Source organism: Choristoneura fumiferana, chromosome 23, assembly GCF_025370935.1.
Source record: "Choristoneura fumiferana chromosome 23, NRCan_CFum_1, whole genome shotgun sequence".
In the NCBI taxonomy this organism is placed as follows: Eukaryota; Metazoa; Arthropoda; class Insecta; order Lepidoptera; family Tortricidae; genus Choristoneura; species Choristoneura fumiferana.
This window is the reverse complement of record NC_133494.1, coordinates 20,008,129-20,018,828: the sequence shown is the minus strand read 5'-3', so window position 1 is coordinate 20,018,828 and position 10,700 is coordinate 20,008,129. Positions and strand designations below refer to the sequence as shown.

At 35.3% G+C, this 10,700-nt stretch overlaps 2 protein-coding genes across 4 annotated transcripts; one reads left to right on the top strand and one right to left on the bottom strand.

Annotated features, from left to right (window-relative positions):
• Positions 1-382: 382 nt before the first annotated feature.
• LOC141440790 (uncharacterized) lies at positions 383-4,136 on the top strand. 2 transcript variants are annotated; one of them, XM_074105334.1, is made up of 3 exons: positions 383-570; positions 698-931; positions 3,586-3,675. In XM_074105334.1, exons 1-3 carry the CDS (start codon positions 528-530, stop codon positions 3,627-3,629), a joined length of 321 nt encoding a protein of 106 aa, XP_073961435.1. In that variant the 5' UTR covers positions 383-527; the 3' UTR covers positions 3,630-3,675. The 2 variants fall into 2 exon arrangements, with proteins under 2 accessions (XP_073961435.1, XP_073961434.1); XM_074105333.1 differs by having other exon boundaries at positions 396-570; positions 698-2,141; positions 3,586-4,136.
• A 2,990-nt stretch (positions 4,137-7,126) lies between these two features.
• LOC141440770 (uncharacterized) lies at positions 7,127-10,649 on the bottom strand. Of its 2 annotated transcripts, none has more exons than XM_074105314.1 (3): positions 10,443-10,649; positions 8,961-10,349; positions 7,127-8,220 (listed from the first exon to the last, which is right to left on the bottom strand). In XM_074105314.1, exons 2-3 carry the CDS (start codon positions 9,959-9,961, stop codon positions 7,869-7,871), a joined length of 1,353 nt encoding a protein of 450 aa, XP_073961415.1. In that variant the 5' UTR covers positions 9,962-10,349; positions 10,443-10,649; the 3' UTR covers positions 7,127-7,868. The 2 variants fall into 2 exon arrangements, 1 of the variants encoding a protein (XP_073961415.1); XR_012452743.1 differs by having other exon boundaries at positions 8,131-8,220; positions 10,249-10,349.
• Between the last annotated feature and the right edge of the window lie 51 nt (positions 10,650-10,700).

The window sequence follows — 10,700 nt, the reverse complement described above, 5'->3', positions numbered from 1 at the left end:
TATGTTTAGGAAGCCATTTCCATATTATTTGGTGATTCATTTTAGTGACACATCTATTATTTGGAACCCAATATAATTATTTGATTGATCAATATTATTTCCGAGTAATTTATAAATAATATTTGGGTAACAGTTTTATTTAATATTATTTGGTGATTCAATTTAGGTGACAAATCTACTATTTTAGGAACGAAATTATATTTATTAGGTCACCGAAAACGGATTTATTAGGTGATCAATAAAATCATACCTTTATATTTGTTATTTTTATCATGATTTGTGCTTCGATAAATAAAATTAAAATATTACGAACACGACAGTTCACAAGTTTGAAGATGGCAACACTAGCCTTAAAATTTGAAAGTCCTTTCCCTCCATTAAATTTAACGACTTTAACGTATTCGTATTTCGTATTCTGTGAGCGTAGCCCGTGCCGCGCAACAAAATTCGCCAAATTAGTTATTATTATATGTGCAACCAGATTTAATGCAAAGAAGAGATCCAACCATTTGCCATTTTGTTTTAGCATGCATTACAACTTTTGTAGTAAACGTATAAATGAATTTAAAGGTAGGGTAATCTTCGTGATATAAATTTAAAAAAAGGGTAAGCATTTCAGCTCAATGATATTATATTTTTGTTTTTAAAGTTATAATTCGTGAGATATTTTCTTTAATTATTACTTCCTTTTTATTAGGAACAAGGATGAAATATATAACATTTCTCAAGAATTTAAATACTGACCTCAATGAAGGAGGCGCTCTCGATGATGTGTACGAAGCTTGTCGCACTTTGGATATGGCTGGTGCTGTCATCGCCGCGCTGAGAGTTCTACACGACACTGGAAATTTGCGCGAAATTGAGAACAAACAGAAGAATGAAGATCTGGCCAGCTTATACCGCAACAAAGGGCTGCTCTACTTTCACAAACGTAAGTTGTGCCGAAGAGCTTTAGAATGGTACAATAGAGCTTTGCTACACGCTCCTGATGGTTCTAGAAATCTAATGCTAGCATATTATAATAGGTCAGAACTATCTTTCTATGTAGGAGCCTATGCAGAATCCCTTAAGGACATAGAAACTTGTTTTCAATTCCAGTGCGAAAAAGAACTGGCTGTTTTTTTTCGCACTACTGGACTGCTGGAAAAGCTGACTACTATGAAGGAAAAATGTGAAGAAAAGATTTTGAATAATGAAGATAAGGTAGTTGTTCACAAAAATTCATTCTCAGAGCAATTCTTCAAAATTAAAGGGCAAATACATCCTGAGATACCTTGCCTGTCAGCTGATATAGATATAGTACATGAATCTGGTAAAATGAAGGCAGTTGCTACTAAAGATATACCGGTGGGTACTGTACTTTTAGTAGAGACTGCATATGCAACATGTTCTACACAGGAAAAGTCATTAGTTACATGTTATTATTGCCAAAAGATGGCATTCCACTTGACCCCCTGTGACAACTGTTGCTATGCACTATTCTGTGGTAAAAAATGTAAAGAACTCTGTCTAAATGAGTACCATCTCATAGAATGTCAGATTATGGATTTATTGCAAGAAATTGATAATGGTGGTAGATTCCGACTAGCCATCAAAACAGTATTGAAACTAAAAACTCAATGCGAACAGTGGAGCACTTTAATTAAAGAATCTGAAAATATTGGGGCTAACAGATTAAAAAACAGTTCCTTAAAAGAGTTATATGATGTTAATAATTATTCTTCAATGTTAAGCTTTAATAGTGACCGTCATTTCATCTATGGGTCCCTGTACAACAGCTCTTTTGTATATGCCTTGGTAATATATTACCTTCAGAAAATCAGTGGATTCTTCCCTGTAAAACAAAAAGACTGTTTACAGGCAAAGAAATGTCTTGCTAAACTTTTTATGACATTAGAGTTGATGTGGCCTAGCGTTACACAGATATATAACAATGCAGCAGACCCGTTGGTTAATAATGGCAGTCCTTTTAATAAGGATGTACCAGCAGACCTCCCTTATCATTATGGATTGTTATCTTTTACCAGCAAACTGAGACATGACTGTGAGCCCAATGTTTTCTTAGTCGGACTGGATAACCAGGTGTGCATGTTTGCTATTCAGCCTATCAAAGACATGTCTGAGTTAAAGGTCTCACACAAGTAAGTATGCAAGCTTTCATAAAATCTTAATTGTGCGCAATAATGTGGACATGACTCCAAAATTAATGAATTAAATTAATTTATTAATATATTGGTACCTATTTGTGTCAACATATATACTTACAGGTTTAACAACACGCAACATTATAATTTAACAAAATTATCATCCAATTTCAAGTATTAAATATATATTTAAAATACAAACTTCATTATACATGATATACTACTTAAACTAAGTTAAAATTATAACTCAATGTAAAATAAAAGTACTTAAGTACCTACAAATGACTAAACTATAACCTAGAAAAAAATGGTAAATGGAATACCCCGCGGCATGGACCATAAGATGCTGGCAGCATTCCTCGCTGTATCAGTTACTTAATTAATTTCTTACCTAAGAATTCGTTTTGATTCCTTTAAAGTAAATAAATAACTTTTTTTTTATTATAGACAATAATTTTTCCAAGTTTTCTGTAACCAGTAATCAGTCACATATTCGCTCAAACATGGTATGTACAGATAGTTGTTATAGGTTTATGGAGCTATTACATTACATGTCATGTGGTCAGTCTAAGTATTCGTAATCCAACGAAAACAACTGCTACTTTTAATTTTTACCCGACTGCGAAAAAGGAGGGTTTGCGTTTGCCTCGTATGTAATGTATGCATGTCTATTCCTATGTCCTCTCCTAACTACTCAACGCCTGAACAGATTTTGATAAATGATACGTCATTGGATTTGTCTTGATGACGCGAGTGACACTGGGTCCATGAAATTCTTGAACATTCAAAATGGCGGATTTTTGGCGCCAAATTGTGAGCTTTCAAAATTAAAGCCCACTAGACTTGTTTTTCTTCGTTTTACATTTTTTTAAGGCAGTCGGTTTTTTTTTATATTTCAATTTTATTGTTTTATATTACTTACTAATGTACCTACTCATTTTGAAAGCATGTTGTACCAGGAATTCAAATGTAATTTCAATAAATTAATTCATTAATTAACCCTATTGAGTCATGTCCACATTATTGAAAAGAATTGCACTGATCCATCCGATCCATAATATGACCCACTGTGGAATCTTTTCACTTTCACATAATCTGTCAAAGAGACAGCATCGCCTGACAAGGAAAACCAATGAGAGTAACATCAGGGCTACTACGAAACTAGAAGTTCGTGTCGTGCGGTCCCTCTATACTATTTAATATGAGAGCGAGCGTATAACAATTTATCATCTTTCATCCACCATTGCCTTATATATTCAGTTTTTTACCAAACAAATACAAAATAATACTATAGTGGCAAAAGTGTTTACTGATGGAAAGGGCCCCATTAAAAAAAAAAACTAACTGACAATTTTCTATGGTGGGTCCGACCGAAATGAAAGTTTGATAGTACATAGGTACATAATTTTATTTACACTACCGTAATATTTCTCTTTTGCAGTGGTCACTGGTTACTGCGTTCAAATATGGAACATGCATGGTTAATGAAACTTTTCCATAATACATTAATTGTTTGCACGTGCCGTGTATGCAAGGAAGGCTGGAACAACAAAAACCTGATGAAAACTGACTTGAGCAAGTTTCAAAAATCAACTTGTAGGCAATGGTCTGTCATGAATAAGGATCCCTTGAATGCCCCCATATTCGAAGAAACTTGCAAAACCTTAACAGTGTTGAATAAGCGAATGGAAACTAGCGCATATTACAATGTTTTTAAGTACTTCGTTTTTATATTGCGGTGCCATCAATTAATAGCTACTCAAAATTGTTGGCTTAGCTACTAATTGTAGGTACTAAGGAATAAGACAGTAGTATATTTCTCCTAATTCATTAATAGTCTCTGGCAATCTTATAAATTCAGGCTAGGCATATTTTGTAACGCCCAGGCGCTTGCGATCGTATTAACTATCTCTTTCTACCTTCATCAGAAGATAGAACAGATTATCATTATCAAGAAGCTTGTCTATAGCAATTGGACGGTAACGGTACCTAATGGTGTTTTCCACCGCGAGGCGAGACGAGATTGAAATCTGTATGCATTATCGCGCGCCCGCCGCGAGACGCCGCGGGCGCCGCCATACAAATTTTCAATTCTCGTCTCGCCTCGCCGGTGGAAAATCACCTTAAAATAGATAAAAGTACCTACTGTAGGTATGTGCATAATTATAATTATGTCTGTAATGGTTTTTTATTATTAATTAATACTTGTATATAATTTTTAATTTATTTAAATTACTTGCTCAAAATGTAATAATTACTTATTTGTATATTTTCATGTATTAAATGAATTTTGTTGTGGGTAGATTATACATAGAAGTCGTGTAGTAAAGCCGAAACGCTAAAAGACGTTTTTGCGAATTTTGAGTCTAGGAAGTTGCTACGAAATTCGAAAATCGAAGTTCGTATCGTACCGTGTACCGTCCCTCTCAGTCTCGTATTAAATAAGTATCGGCGGGACGGTACGATACGAACTCTGATTTTCGAAGATCAATAGATACCTACTCATTCATAATCAATTAATCACAGTCGACTGAAACGCAACATAGGCATCTAGAACTATCGGTATTTAAATACGGATAGCGGAGTGTGTACCATCAGCCAAATATGTGGTCTACCACCCTAAAGTTGATAATCGTTTGCATGTCATAAAACAATAATGCCAATAGACGTGTCTGTCAACTAGAAAGTTCGACTTTAGCGACAAATATTCATTTGATAGGAACTTGCTTAAAAATTGATAGACCACTTATTTGGCTGAGGTACCTACCTTCCGACTTCGAAACTTATCACTAAGAATCAAACAATTTTGGCAACAAAAAAATATTATATTTGTAAATCGCAGTCAAAATTGGAATATATTTTATAATGTACTATATATATATAGTTTTTTTTTGAGAAATGCACAAAGAGTAGGTATTAATACCTGTAGAAAAATAAATGCCATCTAGATATTATCGCCACACCTATTTTAATTGTTGACCTATTGTATTATTGTTGTTGTTGTTGTACATAAAATAGTTTTAAAATAATTTTATTCGACATTTTATGAAATAGGACTTATTTAACTTGTTCGTATGTATGTATTACTTATTTCCTTTTTTTCCTAAGAATCTTTTTTCTTTTCTTTTTAATAATTACGGCATTATAGCTTGCATGGACTTATTCTGATACTTATATTTTCTTACTTTTTACACATCTACTATTCTATTATTCTTGTATTTTCTTTTCAACTCTATACGTAAGTATTGTTAAAAAATGTAGTTGTGCTAACTAAATACTTGTGATGTAAATCATTAAACAACATTGTAAATCTGTTTATTAAAATATATGTATACCTCATCGAGTTTCTTGCTGGATTCTTCTCAACATAGGATCTTCCGAACCGGTGATAAATTATTTAACATTCATCAGCCTAAATTAAAAACTTGTATAAAAAATATTGAATTAAGTTGTGTAATCTTTTGAAGTTTTAATAATTATTTTAAAAAATTCCTCCCACAAACATTTCTTTTGTAGTGTTTTGTTTAGCATGATAATGATAAGCTAAAATTCTATTCGCGACTTTCCACGTGATCACCTGTGGTAGTGTGTGCTCATATTTTTTCTTGAAAGGATTTTGCTATGGTCACAACTCAACCAGAATCATAGGCAAGCAAAGAAATAACCTGTGGTTATTGGGCGCTCCACGGGTTAACAATAATAACATTAAGACATGGGAGTTCTCGGAAAAGTAGGTAGTTTGGCAAACTAAGTTTGCATTTGATCAACCCCGCCCGACGCATGGTGAAGTAACTTTCTGCATTGTAGGGTAGGTACAAACAATCTGCGAGCTTCGGGTTGCTGGGGAAATTGGAAGGATTCGTTAGTAGAAAATGGCAATTGTCTAAAATTGTCTAAGGAAGGATTTTTGGAAATTCCCACGGGAACGGATAAAAACGGGATTTATATATTCGATTCCGAGTGACCCTATCTCCGTAACTATAATAACTAGACTCTTTAAATTTGGCATAGAAGTAGGTGATTATAATAGTAAAAAACAGCTTTTAGGATTTTGGAAATTACCACGGGATAAGGAAAATACGGGATTTTTATATTCAGTTCAACTGAATGCTGTGAACTATAATTACTAGACTATTCAAATTTGGCACAAAAGTAGGTGATTGTGATTATAATAGTATAAAACAGGTTTAAGAATTTTCGAAAATTCCCACGGGATAAGGAAAAACGGGATTTATATTCAGTTCAACGGGATCGATTTTTCATGTCACCGGTCGTAGAAAGCTGAAATTTGGCATTTAAGTTCCTTGGAGAGTGTAGGGGAGCACTAGAAAAGCATTTCCCGAAATTATGACGGGAACGGGAAAAAATTGGGATTTATATATTCGATTCCGAGTGGCCCTATCTCAGTAGCTATAATAACTAGACTCTTCAAATTTGATACAGGTGTAGGCATTTTATTAACTAAAACATTAATTTCAGGGTTTTTGGAAATTCCCACGGGATAAGGATAAAAACGGGATTTAAATATTCAGTTTAACGGAATCCTATGAACCTACAATACAAGACTTTTCAAATTTGGCACAGAAGAAGGTGAAAGTGATTATAAGCGTAAAAAACAGTTTCAAGGATTTTCGGAAATTCCCACGGGATAAGGAAAAACCAGGTTTTATATTCAGTTCAACGGGTTGAATTTTTGTTTTACTGGTCGTAGAAAACTGAAATTTAGTATTTAGGTTCCTTGGGGAGTGTAGGCCCTACACTGTAGGGGAGCATTAGAAAAGGATTTCCCGAAATTCTGACGGGAACAGGAAAAAACTACCGACTATTTATAAAACTACCGACGCTCTTCCTTCAAACTACGCGTTCGGCTACCAGACATAACATCTGCTTGAAGAGATATCTCTATTCAGGCCCACCCCTACAGTAAAACCCGGGGCAACTAAAAATCAGAGAAATACAACAATGTTTTTATTTGATTACAAACATTTTTTGACGTGGTTACACTTGCTTGCAATTGCAACAAGTTTTGGGAAACTATTTGATTTGATTCAATAATAGTTATTTTATTTCAGGTTTTTTCTTTTTTTCAGCTTTTCCAATTAAGTATTTATCTTATAAGTAGTAGCTTAGCTAATACTCAAAGTTTTCAACTAAAACAAATTCATTAAGTAGTTTGACATTTGAGAAATTAAACTAATCAAATCTTTATAAACCGAGTTCTGCACATCTGGAACTTCACTTAGTAGTTATTATTATACCGTTACGAGAATAGGATATACTTAAATAGGAAATAACCTGTCCATACAATTCCCAGTCTCATCGCGGCCTAATACAATGTTCTTAAAACTATTTTTAAATGCACAAACGCAAATAGGTTTTGCATGTAGGACACAACTACTTGGCAGAGGATGATTAGATTTAGGCTATTTCCACCAAAGATGTGCGACGTAGCTGAGCAGTGCGAGGATGCCTAGTGAGGGTGTGTAGCGGACTCTTCAAATAATCGAGCGGGTGCGGTGAGGCGGCATCGGAGTGCGCGCGCCATTGGCCCGTAGTAGTGACTGGACTGAGTACTTTGCAACACATGTTTTGTGTTTACAAAAACCTCACTCTGCTCAAGCTGTTTCCACTAGAGCAGCCCTGAGCGAGGATAGGAAAATGAAGCGTTTCTATTGATTCATGACACACATACCTTGCACATATCTGGTGGCAATGCCTGGCTACTTAGCAAGTAATTACAACATTACCAGTAACGGCATATTGGCACAAGCACAACTGTACACGGAGCTCTTTGTAAACAGCATGATGCTCCTTTGTCTGTACTTTGTCTTGAAGCACCGTCAGTATCTTACATATTTCCTTGAAGTATGACGCTTCTCTTTGTACAAGTATGTTTTCTTTGGAACGCTCCCATGATGAATATGCCTTCTTCTGCACCGGAGTGAGTTCACTTTTATTGAGATTGTTCATGGTCCAGGATCCCTTGCATACACGGCAAGTACAGATAATACGGGATGTCTGGTAAAGTTTCAGTGACCTAAGCTTGCCTTCATACAAACGCTCGTACCAGTGGCCTCTGTAAGAGAAAAGCAAAGGGATAAACTCTGATAAACTAAACAAAGGCTTCAGGATTACATTTGCACATTAATATCATCCTAATGTTTACAAATGCGTTGGCGTGTATGTACTCCATCATGTTAAAATGAGTGATCAGATTTGCATAAAATTTGGATTAGATTTTATGGTTACAAGCGTTAATTTTGTGAAAGAATTCTTTGAATTGTCATACAAAGTGACAGATATTCGATCTTAAGTGGGTACTAAATTAACAATGCTTGTGACTGTAGATGTCTGGAATAACACACACATATTTTTATTATTTTCCAACTGCCGGATCTAGTAGTTTACGCGTGAAAGCCGCGAGAAAAGTATAGTACCTAGACAAGCAGATGGGTTGAAGCACAGATATAGATTACACTAGATTACGCAAATGCATCTACTTCGCGTGTCCGAACCCCGACTAAACGTCAGGGTTGACCCCATACAAAGACTGACCGCTAACTGACTAATCATGATTAGCGACTGACTTGAGCCCCACGGCGCGGGCGGGCGGCGCATTTGAATCGATTTTGCGCAGACATCAGGGAATTCACATCGCTAATTCGCTCTTGAGACGTCACAGTAGATATAAAAAAGTGACGTGGTTGGTTTTCATACAGATTGAGGTGTTTGCGTTATCTAGTGTAATCTATATCTGTGGTTTGAAGTAAGAAAAGTCTAGTAATATCATCATAATTCACAAGTGTAGGTACATACATGTGGGAGATCTTTAACTCTGCATTCTTTTTAATAGGTTTGAGAGCAACTAATGCCACTCGATTATCAAGACCAAGTACTAAAACATTGGGCTCACACGCATGTTTCAATTTGCTGGTAAACGCAAACCAACCAAAATGACTGGGGAAATTAGACACTAGGTCACTGCCGGTTAGCTCCTCAGCTGCATTATCTATTTCCGTAGTGCAAGGCCACATAAGCTCCAAAGACATAAAGAGTTTAGCAAAACATTTCTGTGCCTCCAAACTTTCTTTTGGGTCTGTAGGAAAGAACCCATTGAGATTCTGAAGATGATGGATTACTATGGCAACATCTAAACAGCTGTTGTACAGAACTCCATGAACGAAATGGCGCTTGTCGTTAAAACTTAAGATTGAGGAGTAATTCTTAACATCATATATTTCGTTCAACGAACTGGTTTTCAATCTGTTAGTTCCAATATTTTGAGATTCTTTTATCAAAGTGTTCCACTCCTTGCATTGTGTTTTTAGTTTCAACACAGTTTTTATAGCTAGTCGAAAACTGCTACCAACATTTACTGTCTGCAATACATTCATGATCTTACATTCTATGTAATGATACTCATTTAGACAGAGTTTTTGACATTCTTTGCTACAGAACAATGCATAGCAACAATTATCACAGGGAAACAAATTTAATGTAATTTTTTGGCAGTAATAACATGTAGAATAGGCTTTATCCTCAAGAGAGTAAGTTGCATATGCAGTCTCTATTGCAAGAACAGTTCCCATTTCAACATCTTTAGCAGCTACTACCCTAGTTTCACCACATTCGGAAACCACATGTACATCAGAAGACAGGCAAGGTATCTGTGGATGCTTTTCCCTTTTGAAATTGAAGAACTTGTCAGAGAAGGTGCATCTCAAAATACCATCCTTAAGACTCTCTTTCCAAAGCATTATCTGGCACTGAAACTTTCTTTTCATCAACTTTTTCTTCAAGTCTTCTGTACAATTCATATTTAGACAAGTTTCTATGTCCTTGATAGAAGCAGTATATGCTTCTAGTTGGAGATGTAGTGCTGATCTGTTACTGTATGCTTGCACAAGCTCTATAGAATCTTTGGGAGCGTAAAGCAAAGCTTTATTGTAACATTCAAATGCTTTCTGGAATTGCTGACTAACATAAAAGTGTTTCCTTGGTTACGATAGGAGCAGGACCGCTCTTTAGTCTTCTCGTTATTCACAATTATGGGCAAGGTGTGAGTGATGCGTAGAATTTTTAATGCGCTCATAACAGCACCTACCATATCCACTGTTCTTAAAGCCTCGTAAACTTCGTCGAGAAGGCCCTGGCGGTTAAGAATTTGGTTAAAGACCATCGGATTCATGAAGTTCATCCTTGCACCTGAAAATTACAAATCGCATAAGAATTAAACATTTAATTACGCTACCTATATCATAATAAAGTTGTTTTTCTCGTGCTATAGTGCTTGCTTACCCTTTATTTTACTTGCTTTCTAAACGAAACTATTGTCGATACGCTCAAAAGGTAATAGATTAATTTTTGATTACTAACTTTTACGGTTTTAGCAATAAATAAACTAGAATACCTTACAAAGTTTCAAATAAAACATGCCAATACCTTATCTATCTATACACGAAAACGTTTAATTTTAATTTTAACGCTGTTAACGTGACAGGCACAGACTACTAAGAGATACTAACGTTACGTATGTGACAGGCTTGTTTTTTTTTT